This window comes from Anopheles coluzzii, chromosome 3 (assembly GCF_943734685.1).
Source record: "Anopheles coluzzii chromosome 3, AcolN3, whole genome shotgun sequence".
Lineage (NCBI taxonomy): Eukaryota > Metazoa > Arthropoda > Insecta > Diptera > Culicidae > Anopheles > Anopheles coluzzii.
In genome coordinates, this window is record NC_064671.1 from 92,568,617 (window position 1) to 92,583,327 (window position 14,711).

The 14,711-nt window shown below is 54.8% G+C and overlaps 5 protein-coding genes across 6 annotated transcripts; 2 read left to right on the forward strand and 3 right to left on the reverse strand.

Moving 5' to 3' along the window:
- The first annotated feature begins 757 nt into the window (after nt 1-757).
- On the forward strand, nt 758-7,286 carry LOC120955149 (phosphoserine phosphatase). 2 transcript variants are annotated; one of them, XM_040375694.2, is made up of 4 exons: nt 758-843; nt 5,921-6,307; nt 6,373-6,836; nt 6,909-7,286. In XM_040375694.2, the coding sequence occupies exons 1-4, from the start codon at nt 773-775 to the stop codon at nt 6,989-6,991; spliced, it is 1,005 nt and encodes a 334-aa protein (XP_040231628.2). In that variant the 5' UTR covers nt 758-772; the 3' UTR covers nt 6,992-7,286. The 2 variants fall into 2 exon arrangements, with proteins under 2 accessions (XP_040231628.2, XP_040231630.2); XM_040375696.2 differs by lacking the exon at nt 758-843 and adding an exon at nt 1,740-2,081.
- On the reverse strand, nt 2,919-5,914 carry LOC120955148 (beclin 1-associated autophagy-related key regulator). Its single transcript, XM_040375693.2, has 2 exons — nt 3,783-5,914; nt 2,919-3,723 (listed from the first exon to the last, which is right to left on the reverse strand). The coding sequence occupies exons 1-2, from the start codon at nt 5,194-5,196 to the stop codon at nt 3,491-3,493; spliced, it is 1,647 nt and encodes a 548-aa protein (XP_040231627.2). The 5' UTR covers nt 5,197-5,914; the 3' UTR covers nt 2,919-3,490.
- Nucleotides 7,287-7,353: 67 nt separating the features above from the next.
- On the reverse strand, nt 7,354-10,401 carry LOC120957370 (ubiquitin carboxyl-terminal hydrolase 5). The gene is made up of 3 exons (XM_040379556.2): nt 9,087-10,401; nt 7,809-9,007; nt 7,354-7,725 (listed from the first exon to the last, which is right to left on the reverse strand). Exons 1-3 carry the CDS (start codon nt 10,214-10,216, stop codon nt 7,553-7,555), a joined length of 2,502 nt encoding a protein of 833 aa, XP_040235490.2. The 5' UTR covers nt 10,217-10,401; the 3' UTR covers nt 7,354-7,552.
- A 340-nt stretch (nt 10,402-10,741) lies between these two features.
- On the forward strand, nt 10,742-13,691 carry LOC120956901 (ATP-binding cassette sub-family F member 1). The gene is made up of 2 exons (XM_040378710.2): nt 10,742-12,932; nt 13,002-13,691. The coding sequence occupies exons 1-2, from the start codon at nt 10,868-10,870 to the stop codon at nt 13,673-13,675; spliced, it is 2,739 nt and encodes a 912-aa protein (XP_040234644.2). The 5' UTR covers nt 10,742-10,867; the 3' UTR covers nt 13,676-13,691.
- Nucleotides 13,692-13,702: 11 nt separating this feature from the next.
- LOC120956902 (U11/U12 small nuclear ribonucleoprotein 35 kDa protein-like) lies at nt 13,703-14,662 on the reverse strand. The gene is made up of 2 exons (XM_040378711.2): nt 14,294-14,662; nt 13,703-14,214 (listed from the first exon to the last, which is right to left on the reverse strand). Exons 1-2 carry the CDS (start codon nt 14,513-14,515, stop codon nt 13,807-13,809), a joined length of 630 nt encoding a protein of 209 aa, XP_040234645.2. The 5' UTR covers nt 14,516-14,662; the 3' UTR covers nt 13,703-13,806.
- Between the last annotated feature and the right edge of the window lie 49 nt (nt 14,663-14,711).

A 14,711-nucleotide genomic window follows, 5' to 3' on the forward strand; every position in this document is an offset into this window, starting at 1 on the left:
GAATTCACGTGCTGATAACCGACCTCGAACCCGGCGAATCGGCGTAAATTCCGTCGTTAACGAGATGGAACCTCTGCGACATTAGGCTGCCGTACATTGAAGTGCACTTGAAACTTAATGAAGAAGACGTTTACCTTTGCCAATAACCGCCAACCCGGTTCACCATGTGGTCGAGCAGGTTGCCGCGTGGCCTCGACGGCGCACCACCCTTCAAGGGTTCTCGTTTCTCCGTGTAACCCTGGAATGCAATTACACACACACACACACACACGCAAACGTGCGCGCACTTTGCCCCACTCGAGTCTCCGAGGGCTCGTGCAAGGGTTTGTGGTGAGAACGCATTTATCACACTTTAGCTCTCCGTTGTTGAGAACCGACGACGCGCGTCACCATAGTTGCGCGTTCGAGAGTGATAAACGACGTTGTCGATCCTAGCGTGTACACGCGGTGCGCAAAACAGGCCTGTGCGTGAAACTGTGTGCGCGCGCTCGCTCGAGGGTTTGGCGCGAAAACAAACGAGATAAACAGGGGAAGCGACCGAGCGAGTGAATGTGTGACAGATACCGAGCGTGTGGCGGTGCATTGTTTTGACGGAAAACAGCTGATCTTTCGCACAGTGCCGGCTTTATCAGCCCAGTCGCCAGCAGCCGATTGGGAAGATTGTTTCGTGTCCCGCGCCTTCCCCTGCAAGTGAAGTGATTTCTGTTGCCCATCGACTGAAACGTGCCCAGTGGGATTCAGCCTCATCCCTTCGCGTAAACAAAGACACTCAATGCTGCCCGGCTTGAGTAGGGGGTGTCTTTACCGTCATCATCATCATCAGCGCTTAGCCACCGGTGTGAGGTAAGCTCGGTTGTAAATTGCAATCCGCGCATGCGGTCGACATAAAAAAACACATTCCCCCAATAGAGCAATCGAAGCCATCGATTAAATCATGCAGCTGAGAAGCGGCTCTCCTCCTCAATCACTGGGCAAGGCGTCAAGCTGGGAAAATAACACACTTGCTGGAAGATCATCATCAGCAGCGCGTCGTTATCAGGAGGAGAAGAGCCGCGGGTTGGAATCTCCCACCGTACTTCAGCATGTGAGAGAGGGAGAGAGAGCGAGATCGAAAACTCCCCCGTGAAGTGCATCGCGATGCAGTTGTTGTTTTCGCCTCGAACGTCAAGTGGATCGTATGTCGACCTCTCCTGGGCTACTTGATCCGCGCGCAAGCGCTACCTAGCATTGCCACCTAGCAACAGAGGCCCTTCGTGGACGATCAGAGGTGGCAGGATGATTTCTTTTTTTGTTGAGCAGCTGTTGTTGTAGGCTCGTCCCGCGCTCGAAATTGTGGAAAATTGATTTACGATGCGAGACGATCCCCGTGCGACGAACCTCATGGCAACTTCCAGCGCGTTGCCTGCGCCGTCCGCGAAGTGTGTCTGTTGTTGTACGAGGCGTTGTTTATTGGACGGATTCGGATCGAACGACCCAACGACGCTCCGGACGGGCTGTATCGCACTCAACTCACGGGCTTGGGGAATTCTTATCATCATAAGTACGAGGGAGAGAGAGAGAGAGAGAGGGAAAACACGTCACAGAACGCTTGTGGCCCACTCGGGAGTATCGGGGTGTGGAAAGCATCGTTGTTGTGTAGCGCGCTTGATGTAGACAAAGGGGGCGGTGATGGGGAGGAAGGTAGGGCTGGAACAGGGACAGATCGGGACTGGTTTAAAGTGAATCTGTGCACCACGGTCGGTGTCAGTTGTTTGCGAGAGATCGAACTACAAACGCGCGCGCGTGCTAAATATTCGCATACCAAGGAAAGAATATTGAAGTTTTTTTCGGGAACTCTACTATTGAAAGTTTTTACAAGAATTACCCCCACAAGACTGTGAAACGTTCTCCTAACAGTGTCAGGTTCAAGAACAGCTCAAGTGATACGAAGTACGAGGAACTGTTTGCCAGTGTGAAAAGGTGTAGAATATTAAGCGTACGTTGGCGGAAGGTCTAAGATCTCCGAGCCTCGAGCAAAGTCGCTAAAACCTGCTCTACAAGGAACTAGTAGTCCGTGTAACCTTCAGCAGCAAAATGAATCGGTGAGCAAAATTAGCATAATCAAGCGCGCTGAGTGATCAAGTGTGGACACTGGAGATGCATGCAGTTGGAGCGACTTGGGCGATGATGGTTGGCTGCAGCACTGTGTGGCTGAACTGCATTTAGGTCAAAGGAATGTGTGTGTGGACTAGCGGAGCGGTGGTACTTGAGCTTGGGAGTAAGAGGTTGTTTGTGCCGAAGCCTGTGTCTAGAGTTTGCAGTTTGAAGGATGTTATGATAGTGGCCGTCTTTCTATCAGCTGATTCGATTGCGCTGATGGGTGTGTGTAAGAGAGAACAACGGACAGCAAAAACCAGCATCTAAGTCTGTCCGGCGATAAGGGCAGATTTTGAGACAAACAAAGGCCCCATTTGTTGATAGTGCAGTCCTTGTGATATAGGCCTTTTGTTGCTGTGTTGGCAATAAGGGAACCTGCACCATGTGTGGTTCGAGCGCTGAGCTTGAGCAGACCAGCGCAACAAGTTCTTCAATAGCCGACCCCGACAAAAACGCCTTTGACTGTTCTGTTGACTCAGTGATAGTGATTTGGCCACTAGGGTTCGCATCGCCAGACCACGTGCTGCGTGTTTGCAGTCGATTACATCAGGAATGGTTGTTGTTTCTCCCCCGCCATCTCACTCGAGCGAACGGGGCTTGGCTGGCTTCCGTCTTGTTCCTCTGCCGAAGGCCTTATCACTTTGGGGAGCTCAACGGTCAGACACAGACGACAGTGACGAGTCGCGGGTCCGCCCTTCCAAAGGGTGTGATCCCGCGCTGTTGCTACGCGTGATCAGTCGTTGTTGTATGATTTGAATTCGATTTTTGTAGTTAATCACAGCTAAAATGTGTATTTTACTTTATTTCCTTTGTGTTCTGAGCTGATCGGCTCATGTACGATTAGTTCCACTATTATTTTTGCATACAAAATAACATCTATAAATTGAGTTTTGTGTTTTTACCTCTGTTAGATAAATCGGTCTCCACGCAGCTTCGTTACACAACCACTACCGAAAAAAAAACAACGCGAAGGGAAATGTAACGGACCTGCTTACCGTTACAAGCGTTATTTGCCTACAAACTCATCGAGCGGAGCATATTTCTTAAGCTTTTTGAATTTTGTACCTTATTTTCGGACAGCTTGCTGTCTCGACTTGATTCCTATTTTCTCTGGAAGCTTCACGCAGTGTTTGTTTTGTTGCTATTTTCTACATTAAAAAATGGCTATAATCGGGGTATGATCGGACAACGTTCTCCGTTTCTCCAGTTTGGTTTTGTGCTTTATCACATATCAGAAGCAGAACAATTGTCATATTGTGTGGTTTTGTTTTGTGTGAAGGTGTGTGTACAGCAGCTGCCCGTGTACAGGAATGAGTCGGCGATGAAGTTCTGGCGTCTGGCGATCAAGATTCGTTTACTTCCCCGTCCAACCCTTCCAGAACGAGCTGACCGAAGCGAAGGCACTGGTCATGAGGCTGGTCGCGGCCGCACCCGTCGGCTGCTGGAGATGGTGGTAGTGCAGCCCGGTATGACCAATCGTGGTGCGCCTCTGGTCCAGTGCCATCATCGGTGGGTACGGCGGTTCGGTCGTCACCGGCGAAAGGTTGCTCGGTACGGCTTCCCATTCCTGGTGCAGCGTTGTTTCATCTGAAAGCGAATTGAAGTTAGTTTTTGAGGGCTTTTACTTTGCTCACAAGTAAACTTACCTTCCGAGTCGGAATCCTCGCCGATGTTTTGCATCAGCAGCTGCTCCATCGAGTCCGACAGGCAGCTGTTCCGATCGGTCGGTCCGCAGTGGCCCAGCTCGGGCGACTTTAGCAGACAGAGCAGATTCTCCAGCGTGTGGGTCGGGTTCATGTCGTTCAAGCGACAGCCTTGTGTGTGGCACAGGAACACAATGTCCGCATTCAGGCGGGTCACTTTCCGCGCAAACTGTGCCTCGGACAGTGTGGTCGTGCAAAAGTCCGCGTACGACACGCGATACGGTAACCGAACGTCCAGATAGTAGCCAAGCAGCGCCACCAGCTGGCTCGTGTACGTTAGGGCCGCCGCGATGGTGTGTGCCGGATTGTGGCTGCCGACTTTGGCAGGCGATGCGGACGCTTCCATGGTGGAAGCTGCAGTCGAAGAAGCGCTAGCCACCGCCCCACCACCATCGCCACCGCCCGTTGCCCACTCGTTGTACGCGGAGTAGTTGCCGGTGCCGGGCAGGGCAGGGGCAACGATGACATGCTGCACCTCGCCGAAGCTGTCCTGCAAAATCCACTGCCCCCGGACGTACGCCGTACGGGTCGCTTCCGAGATTTCGTTGATCGTACTGCGGGTGTTGTTTGGTCCGCCAGCACCACCACCGCAGGCCGAGCTTCCGCTGCTCGCCGTACTGCTGCTGCCCGCCAAGCTGCTCCGACTGGCGATCGTTTGCGTGATCGGGAAGATGATTCGCACGAGCTGCTGCACCTGGTCGCGCTTCCGCTGCCGCAAGCGCTCCTGCACCGCCGCCAGCCGCGCCTTCCGATGCTCGCTCTCCTCCAGCTTGCCCGCCACGAACTCGCTGAGCGTCTTCACCTTATCGTCGTACCGTGGCAGCGTGATGCGCAGCTTGCGGATGGCGTCACCGAGATGGCGCTGCTTCAGCCGCAGCTCCTCGATGGCGATGCGCTTCAGCTCGATCGTTTTGCGTATGATGTTCGCCTTGTCCGAGCGCTGCTTAATCTCGCCCGCCAACCGGCCCGCCTGGTGCAGCTTTTCCAGCATCAGCGAGCCCTTGCTTTCGAGGGTCGCGTTGGCCGTGCGGAGATTCCGCAGCCGCTGCTGCTTCTCGCCGAACCGCTCCGGCAGCTGACAGTACACGGCGGTGTGCAGAAAGTCCCCATGGCGTATGCACGATTTGCAGTGAAAGTGGCGACGGTGGGCACCGCACAGAGGGCAGCGCAGCGTACCTTCTCCCCCGACGACGATGCCCCCGATCTGGAAGCTGGAGGTGGAAAGGAGATCGCCGTCCCGCACGACGTCCGTCGCCTCCTCATCCACGTCGTCTCCGTCGTGCGAGTAGGTAATGTGGAAGTTTTCCGGCGCACCACCAGAATCGGACGTCATGCTGCTGCTGGTGCAAACTGCCATCGGGCGATGATGGCGCTGTCGTTGTTGTCGTCGTCGTCGTCGATCGTCGCGTCTAATTGCGTCGTTCCGCGTGTCTCGTGTCTCGGGAGCACCAACGCAAACTGCGACTGCGAACGATGAAAGCAGTCCGCTCTCTGCCGCAAAGCCTTGAGTTTGCACTTTCTTTCTTGCGCTTGGATTATAATCTCCTCCCGTGGCCTGTGTCTGCTCCAATCGGTGGCACCATTTGTGCTGTGTGAGTAATCGCACTGTAATCTCGCTACACTTCACAGGCAAACTATGCTTGGCACACAAACAGTGCGAGTTCCTGTTTGCGAACTGTGTGTTTTTTTGCGCAATCACCACTATTCACGCACGACGCACACACACACGAACACTGGACAGCAAGTGGCTGGGATGCAACTAAACAAGAAGAGGGGTATTTAATGTCTGTCCGTGAGCAGCAGTGTTTCATCAGCCCAGCACTAGGAGAAGAAAAAAAACGAACGCTTTTCTTTGTTTACTTCGCTGCGCTCAGCTGATGGTTGGCTGACAGCTGTCACAGTGGAGCACCGTCGCCGAGTACGAGCGCGTTGTGGTGGGGATGTATTTCAAAATGACCGTTGCGGAAGGGTTCAAATAGGGATAATGGGGTTTTTTGTATGTTTTGAAAACATTTTATTCTTTTTTATTATACTTTTTGAATATTGTTGTAATGTAATTTATTTCTTCATTGTAATTTCAGTGCACTTTTCGGAAGTTTGGTCGCCATCTCGGCCACGGACAGTAGCCGTGGTGTGAGCAGCCTTGCCGGTGCCGGTGAACCGCTCGAGCCGGTCGTCGTTGGGCGGCGTAACAGCTTACCGCCGGCCTCCCCCATCTTCAAGCCAATCGTGCCGTCCAAGCTGAACGGATTGGGCGCCCGCCACGGACTGCACCATCAAGCACCGACCAACGGCAACGGAATGACGAACGATCGGCCGGTTGAGCTGTCGAAGCGTACGACCGAAGCCAAGGAGTCGCTCAAGAAGGCACAGATCGTGTGCTTCGACGTCGATTCGACCATCATCACTGAGGAGGGCATCGATGAGCTGGCTCAATTCTGCGGCAAGGGTAGCGAGGTGGCTGCACTGTAAGTGACATCTGAGCGTCCGAGAAGGGGAACCGTTAATTTGACCCTTTTATCCCTCATTATAGCACCAAGGAAGCGATGGGTGGTAGCATGACCTTCCAGGAGGCGCTGAAGCGTCGCCTGGACATTATCAAACCGTCGCAGCGGCAGATCCGCGAGTTTCTCAAGACGCACCCGTCGATCATTTCCGCGGGCGTGAAGGAACTGATCGAGCAGCTGCGCAAGAACAATGCGGAAATTTTCCTCATCAGCGGCGGGTTCGACTGTCTGATCGAGCCGGTGGCCGACGCGCTGGAGATTCCGCTGTGCAATCTGTACGCGAACCGGCTGTTCTTCAACTACAATGGCAGCTACGCCGGGTTCGACACGACGCAGCCGACGTCGCGATCGGGCGGCAAGGGCGAAGCTATTAAGCAGATCCGCAGCGTGATGGCCGGTGGTGTCGGTACCGGAGCGGACAAGGTGGTCGCAATGATCGGGGACGGCATGACGGACCTGGAGGCGTGTCCACCGGCGAACATGTTCATTGGTAAGTGTCTAGCAAGTGGGAAGCTTTAGTCTGGAAGGTAAAGGTTATGTCTTTTGTTTCTTGACCACACAGGTTATGGTGGAAATGCCGTTCGGGAAGAGGTCCAAAAACGAGCGACCTACTACGTGACCAACTTTGCCGACCTACTCTGGTGATTGCATTTTGAGGAGAAGAGCACCGCACCACCATACCCACCCTACTTCCTTTGCTGATGAAACCCCATCGCATTATTTCATTATTATTTCACTAGCTGTTAATCACATTGTTTTCCTCTTTTTTTTTTGATACACCCAGACTTACTGTAAATAGTTAATTATTACACTTACAAATTATTATAAATTATGTGCACCTTTTTAAGTTGAATTATTATAGCGCGCTTTAATTATAGTAGTAGTATTTTCTTGTTCAAATATATGCAACAAATATACAATGAATTCATGTAAAAGCAAAGTTACTCTCACTCTCTCTCCCTCTCAATGTCGGATGATTTCTACCACGAAAGAAAAGGGCAGATTGCTTTCATTATTATCGCTAGGGTAATTCGATGCCGTTTTATTATCAATTATAGAGCGTAAATTAGTTCACAGTCCATCGCTGCAGTCCCCCACTGGATCGGGGCTTCGTTGACGCGCAGCGCAAGATGAAAAAAGAGAGAAAACGGAACGACGGAACGGTCGGGGTACAACCTGTTCCTTTGCAGCGGCATGGGCAGGGTTTTACACCCGCTGGTAGAGGTACAGGTAGCCGAGCTCTTTGGGTGGATTCTGTGAGATCGCCACCTTGTTGTCGTTAAAAATGACCCACTGGCCGTCCTTGAGGATGTGGCAAACGTAATGGCCGACCTGGGCCGAGGTGCCCATGTGGGAGATAAATGCGACGAGCTTATATTCTGCAGCAGAAAGAAAGAAAGAAAGAAATAGAGTTAATCTCAAATGCGGGAATCTGCTGTGTGCCTGCGCTGTCGGTACTTACTGCCAGTTCCGTCACGGTACGACGAACCCTGCTTACTGCCCGCAGCTCCACCGTCCGATCCGGCGGCAGCCGCAGCCGTTGCAACACTGTCCGAAGTCGCATCATCGATCGCCATACTGTCCAGCTCGTCGGTGTGGGAAAAGATCCAATCGACCGCCCGTTCCGTGTTGTTGCCCGTCTCCTTGAGCGCTTTCGTAGCCTGACGGTCGGAGAAGCCCATGCCCATCAGCATCTCCAGCCCGACCGGATTGGGTACGAAGGCGGCCCCGGCCACCGAGCTGCTCTTGCCACCGGTACCGGGCGGAACGAATGGGCTGGCAAAGTCCGCATCGGCAATGTGCTCCATCATCCACTGGGTGGCCGGCTCGATGCCGGTGTTCTTCGTGAAGAAGATGGCCCGCTTGCAAGCCTCGGGCGGGAAGCCCATCCCGAGCAGCTGCTCCATCACTTCCGGATCCATCGGCGGTGGCGTTGGCTCACGTCCGGCAATGTCCGGCAGCTCTTCCTCGTACGGCTGCTTGCCGGTGCCGCGCAGCGTTTCCAGATCGAGCACCTCCGGGATGTCGATCGCCACGTCCAGCTTGAGCGAGGTCCAGTCTTCCTTCAGGGTGAACTTCTTCAAATGCAGCAGCAGATAGTCGGGCATGGAGGCGAGCTTGGTCGTCTTTTTGGCCGTCGTCTTCGCCCCGATCGCCGTGCTGTAGAACTGCTCCACCAGCTCGGGCTGCGCGAACGTGTCCAGGCAGGCGGCGAGCGTGATTTTCGGCCGCACCAGTGCGTCCGGATCGAGCCGGCGGCCCTCGCGCTCGGCTGCGGTACGCTCCGCCTCGTACTGCTTCACCTCGTCCAGGTTGGTTGCCTTCTGGAGGGGAATCTGGAGCGGGAGGCACCACTCGTCGCGCCGGTTGTACATGACCTTGCCGCTGGAGCAGCACTCGACGCGATCCTCGATGCAGAAGCGCAGCGCCTCGGACGGATTCGCCTGGTGGCGGCTGTGCTTCTCGAGCGTGCTGATAATGTGCAGGAAGAACTCCTGCGCGTCCTGCTGCTGCTTGGTGGAGAAGTCGGGATGGCCCTGGCCAATGAGCGCCTTGAACATGGTCGGTGCGATGCCGCCGGTAGTTGAGTCGGCCGTGTCCAGGCTGCTTTCCGACAGGACGCTGTACCGGCCGCTGCACAATCCCGTTCCCAGCTTTGCCCTGTGAAGAGAAACGGGGAAGATAACACAAATAAATTACTGCAACGTTATTTAAAACGTCTGCCATCCTCGTGTCTTACATCTGCACATTAAAATCATTGGCCGGATCGGACGGGAAGCTGTCGAAGATTGCTTTCGAACCGTCGACGAACCGGCGCACAAAGTCCGGGATGGTAAACAGCACCTGCATCACACTGTTCAGATAGCACGTGTTGCCCAGATTCTTCATCCCGGTGTACCCCGGCCCCGCAATCGGCTTCAGCTGGCTGCCGCTCTCGCACAGAATGCCCCACTCGCCGATCCGCTGGTTCAGGTCCAGCTCCAGCTCAATCATGGACTTTTCCGTCTTCTCCAGCTGGCCCACATTGATGCCCCAGTGCGCCAAGTGCTTCACCAGGTACGGGTCCTCCACCATGTCGTCCTCGCTGTAGCTGTACACGTCCCCCTTCCCGTCGGCCGTAATCGTGCCCAGCTTCACCGCCAGCGGGTAGTTCGTCTCCTTGTAATGGTTCACCGCATGGTCGTTACCGCCCGAGCCGTCGAAAAACTTGCGCCCGCACATGATCGAACCGTCCGTCAGGTTCAGCCAGAGGTTGCTGGTCAGGTCACACTTTTCGCACTTCCACCCGGTCGGCGGGATCTTCTTGCCATTGTCGAGCTGCAGCAGCTCGGCGGCGTGCGTCGACACCTGCCGGATCTCCCCGTCCCACGTGCCGGCCATCTGTTCCCGCTCGCGCTTCACCGAAGCCGCCTCCGCCTTCTGGACCGCCTCGACCGCATTCTGCACCTGCAGCGGCAGGTCCACGTTCGGGTAGTCCAACCTTACGACCGGCTCATCGAACACCACCACCTGGTAGTGCTCCTGGTACTCGTACTTTTTGCTCTCCGCCCCGGTGTACCCTCCCTCCACCCCGATCGCCAGCCGGGTGATCTTTTTCTCCGGCCCATCCGCACCGCCGGCCCCGTCCGCCGCGGACGGGTCGGGGATTTCGATTTTGTCGCGCTTCAGATGCAGAAACACCCGGTTGCCGGTCCGCTCGGCGTACGGGCGCACGTACTGCTCCCCGAACCCGAGAAAGCTGGCCAGACTCACGTACAAGCCGGTGTCCGTTTCCGGATTGTCAAACGAGTAAACACACTCCTCCTTGTAGACGTTATCGCTGGCGCACGGCACTTTAACCTGGGCCAGATACTTCCGTAGCGTGTCCATGGCCGCAATCGGGTGGCTCGGTTTCCTGGGCGTGATTAGCTTACGGCGTGCGGGCGTGCAAACACTGGCTGACTGGTTGTGGTTGTTGCTGCTGAAAAAACACGGCAAATTTTCGTCCGCAGAGGGATGGCTCGTTTTCTGTTGTTGGTTTTCTGCAAAATCACGAAAATAATAGAAGATTCATTCGCATTCAGTTGACAGCGTCATGTGCGAATCGATCGGGTTGGCTCATTGACAGCGAGTGCTGCTGGTCGCCATATTGAAAAGTGATTTACGAGCCAAGAACGAAATAAAACGATGTAAGAGAGGTTGTTTGTGTACATTTATCATGGAAAAAATATTATAAAACTAGTCACATAAAAATCAAAACATTAAAAGTCAAAATAATTGATCAAACGTATTTTTTTGAAAATGTACAACTGTCAACTGTAGGCTGTGAACGAGTCTGGCATTATCTAAGCTGTCACTCTCGTGGTAAACGTCAACAACGGGAACAATAAGAAGAACAACAATCGCACGTTGCGTTTTCCTGCACCCGAAACCGGATTGCACCACACAGCTCGTTCGGGAAAGTAAATTGTTGCCAAAAAAACTGTTGGCCGTGATTTTCTCAACTCCCGGGTGCCAAGACAGGTGCGAAAAACGTTCGAAATGCCACCAAAAAAGAAGGGCAACAAAAAGAACCAGGACTGGGAGGACGATGATCAGCAGTCCGAGCAGTCGTCGATCGTGTCCGCACCTTCGTCCGGCAAAAAGAAAGGAGGCAAAATTGACAACGTGGATTCGGACGAGGAAGGTGCTCCAGCGGCGGCGCGTGGTGGAAAGAAGGCCCCGGCCGCTCCGGCGGGCAAGAAAGGCAAGAAGGGCAAGAAGAACGACGACGATTGGAGCGATGACGAGGCAGTGGCGAAAAAGGGGTCAGCAGCTGGCAAGCGAGGGTCCGATTCGGACGAGGAGCAGCCTGTGAAGGCACCACCGAAGGGTGGCAAGAAGGAGGCGAAGAAACCGGCCGCAAAGGGTAAGGGCAAGGGAAAGGGTAAGGATGACGATTGGTCGGATAAGGAGGAGAAGGTGATCGACCTGCTGGCCGGCGGTGGCTCGGACGATGATGACGACGATGACTCCGAGGAAGACGTGATGGCGGCGATGGTGAGCAAAAAGTCGGCCAAGAAAAAGCAACCCAAGAAAGTGGCCAAGAAGGCAGTGAAGGTGCAGGAATCGGAAGAGGAAAGTGAAGAGGAGGAAGAGGAGGAGGAGGAAGTGGTGCCGGTGCCGGTGGTGAAGAAGGAACCGCCCAAGGAGAAGGAAAAGGTGAAAGAGGAACCAAAGGTGGTGAAAGAACCGGAACCAGCGAAGGCACCAGAACCGGAGAAGAAGAAGGAAGAGAAGCCGGCCAAACAGGAGAAGGCGAAGGTTGTCCCGGAACCTGTAAAGGAGGTGAGCGAAGAGAAAGTGGCCGACCCGGAGGTGGACGAGATGGCCGATAAGGTGGGCGAAAGCTTAAAGCTGGACGACGGCGACGAAGAAGAAGGGGATGAGGAGGCCGGCGAAAAGGAGAAGAAACTCACGCACAAGGAAAAGAAGAAGCTGAAGAAGCAGCAGGAGTTTGAGAAGATGCAGGAGGCGATGCTGCGCAAGGGCGGCCAGGGACATTCCGATCTTGACAGCAACTTTACGATGTCGCAGGCGCTGAAGACGGGCAACCAGAGCAAACACATGGACCACGCGGTGGACATCAAGATCGAAAACTTTACCATTTCCGCCAAGGGTAACGATCTGTTCGTGAACGCGAATCTGCTGATCGCGAACGGGCGGCACTACGGGTTGGTCGGGCCGAACGGGCACGGCAAGACCACGCTGCTGCGCCACATTGCCAACCGTGCCTTTGCCATTCCGCCCAACATCGATGTGCTGCTGTGCGAGCAGGAGGTGGTGGCGGATGAAACGTCCGCGGTCGATACGGTGCTGAAGGCAGACGTGAAGCGGACGGCGCTGCTGAAGGAGTGCAAAGAGCTGGAGGAGGCGGTCGAGTCGGGCAAGATCGAGCTGCAGGACAAGCTGCAGGAGGTGTACAACGAGCTGAAAGCGATCGGGGCCGATTCGGCCGAACCGCGGGCGAGGCGTATTTTGGCCGGTTTGGGCTTTTCGCGCGAAATGCAGAACCGCCCGACGAACGCCTTTTCCGGCGGGTGGCGGATGCGCGTTTCGCTCGCGAGGGCACTGTTCATCGAGCCGACGCTGCTGCTGCTGGATGAACCGACGAACCATCTCGACCTGAACGCCGTCATCTGGCTCGACAACTACCTGCAGGGATGGAAGAAGACGCTGCTGATCGTGTCCCACGACCAGTCCTTCCTCGACAACGTGTGCAACGAAATCATCCATCTGGACAACAAGAAGCTTTACTACTACAAGGGCAACTACACGATGTTCAAGAAGATGTACGTCCAGAAGCGGAAGGAGATGATCAAGGAGTACGAGAAGCAGGAGCGCCGGCTGAAGGACATGAAGGCGCACGGGCAGTCGAAGAAGGCGGCCGAGAAGAAGCAGAAGGAAAATTTGACCCGCAAGCAGGAGAAGGGCCGCACGAAGAACCAGAAGCCGGGCGAGGACGACGACGGGCCGGTGGAGCTGCTGTCGAAGCCGAAGGAGTACATTGTGAAGTTTAGCTTCCCGGATCCGCCACCGTTGCAGCCACCGATTCTCGGCTTGCACAGTAAGTTTCGGGGGTTAAGGGCATGGAAAAATGTTTGAAATTAACGGTTCTCTCTCTCTCTCTCCCTAGATTGCCATTTCAACTTCCCCAAGCAGAAGCCGCTGTTTGTCGGGGCGGATTTCGGTATCGATCTGAGCAGTCGTGTCGCGATCGTAGGACCAAACGGAGTCGGCAAGTCCACCTTCCTGAAGCTGCTGGTTGGTGAGCTCGATCCGGTGCAGGGTGAGGCGAAGCGTAACCATCGGCTTCGGATTGGCCGGTTCGATCAGCATTCGGGCGAGCATCTGACGGCGGAGGAAACACCCGCCGAGTATCTGCAGCGTCTGTTCAATCTGCCGTACGAGAAGGCACGCAAGCAGCTCGGCACGTTCGGGCTCGCCAGCCACGCGCACACGATCAAGATGAAGGATCTGTCCGGTGGCCAGAAGGCGCGTGTTGCGCTGGCCGAGCTGTGCCTGAACGCGCCGGACGTGCTGATCCTCGATGAACCGACCAACAACCTGGACATCGAGTCGATCGATGCACTGGCGGAGGCGATCAACGAGTACAAGGGCGGCGTGATTATCGTGTCCCACGACGAGCGGTTAATCCGCGAGACGGAGTGTACGCTGTTCGTGATCGAGGACCAGACGATCAACGAGGTGGACGGTGACTTCGACGACTACCGCAAGGAGGTGCTGGACAGCTTGGGCGAAGTCATCAACAACCCGAGCATATCGGCGAACGCGGCCGTACTGCAGTGAAGGGGCGACGGACGTGTCCGCTGTCTGTCGGTTGGTTACCGGTTGCCGGTTGGTTATTTTATTGCTATTATAAACAATACATACAGTAATTATTTTCTGGCAAAAAAAGCCTCCACGCGTGTGGGAAGTGTTCATTCACTGTCACTGTTTCGGCTGGACCCGGTCGGTCCTTCCTTGCGCTGGCGCACGCGGCGATTCCACTCGCTCACGCTCGCCACACCGCCGGTTTCAAGTATCGGCCGGCGGAACGGCTGCACCTTGCAGCCGAAGCGCAGCTGCTGCGACTTTTTCCTCCCTCCGAAACCTCCACCGAGCCGGCGCGGCTTCCAGCCCTCGAGGCGCCGTTCCCACTCTTCGTCGACGAGTATCTCCTTCCCGTCGATGGTGACGCCGTGCATGCGCTCGATCGCACGCAGCGCTTCGCCGCGGGCACTGTACTCGATGAAAGCGTAACCCCGCGGCAGTCCGGTGACAATGTCGGTGATTAATCGAGCGTGGACGATCGTGCCGAAGGGCGCAAACTTGGCGCGTAACTGTTCCTGCATTTAGAAAGTACGGTCATTTAGCAAAGGAAGCGGCAATTGTGTGAAAAGATTGGGTGTGTGTGTGTGTGCGTACCTCGGTGACTGAATGTGCCAACCGGCCGATGAAGATAGTGTGCAACGGGTTCCCTTTCACCTTACGGTTCGGTCGGTAGTTGGAGTTAATCGCCCGGATCAGTGCACGGTCGTGCGGCACCTGGTCCGTTCCATCGATTGAGCCGACCTGGACGGGATCGTAAACATCACACACGTACTTCGACCAGCGGCGCGGCATGGGAGATACTTCCGAGGAGTCCATCGTGCCGGTAAGTACAACAAGACACCATTTTCTTGTTAGGCCACTGTTTGTTTAGATTAAATATCCATTTTCTTGTACTTTTTTGCAAAAATGTAGCAACGACTTTGAAGTTGGTTTGTTTTGTTTACATATTTTTATGGCGGTTCTGACAGCTGGTTGAGGTTAATTTTGTGCGCCAAAAACGGAACTCACTTTC

Bases quoted from the DNA above. Each gene is read 5' to 3' on its own strand.
- LOC120955149 (XM_040375694.2), top strand. From the start codon at position 773: ATGCTGCCCGGCTTGAGTAGGGGGTGTCTTTACCGTCATCATCATCAT. The intron at 844-5,920 runs GTAAGCTCGGTT...TTGTAATTTCAG, and splicing joins CGCTTAGCCACCGGTGTGAG to TGCACTTTTCGGAAGTTTGG. The intron at 6,308-6,372 runs GTAAGTGACATC...CCCTCATTATAG, and splicing joins GGTAGCGAGGTGGCTGCACT to CACCAAGGAAGCGATGGGTG.
- LOC120955148 (XM_040375693.2), bottom strand. From the start codon at position 5,196: ATGGCAGTTTGCACCAGCAGCAGCATGACGTCCGATTCTGGTGGTGCG. The intron at 3,724-3,782 runs GTAAGTTTACTT...ATTCGCTTTCAG, and splicing joins CGAGGATTCCGACTCGGAAG to ATGAAACAACGCTGCACCAG.
- LOC120957370 (XM_040379556.2), bottom strand. From the start codon at position 10,216: ATGGACACGCTACGGAAGTATCTGGCCCAGGTTAAAGTGCCGTGCGCC. The intron at 9,008-9,086 runs GTAAGACACGAG...TTCTCTTCACAG, and splicing joins AATGATTTTAATGTGCAGAT to GGCAAAGCTGGGAACGGGAT. The intron at 7,726-7,808 runs GTAAGTACCGAC...TTTCTGCTGCAG, and splicing joins GTACCGTGACGGAACTGGCA to AATATAAGCTCGTCGCATTT.
- LOC120956901 (XM_040378710.2), top strand. From the start codon at position 10,868: ATGCCACCAAAAAAGAAGGGCAACAAAAAGAACCAGGACTGGGAGGAC. The intron at 12,933-13,001 runs GTAAGTTTCGGG...CTCTCTCCCTAG, and splicing joins ACCGATTCTCGGCTTGCACA to ATTGCCATTTCAACTTCCCC.
- LOC120956902 (XM_040378711.2), bottom strand. From the start codon at position 14,515: ATGGACTCCTCGGAAGTATCTCCCATGCCGCGCCGCTGGTCGAAGTAC. The intron at 14,215-14,293 runs GTACGCACACAC...TTCTAAATGCAG, and splicing joins TGGCACATTCAGTCACCGAG to GAACAGTTACGCGCCAAGTT.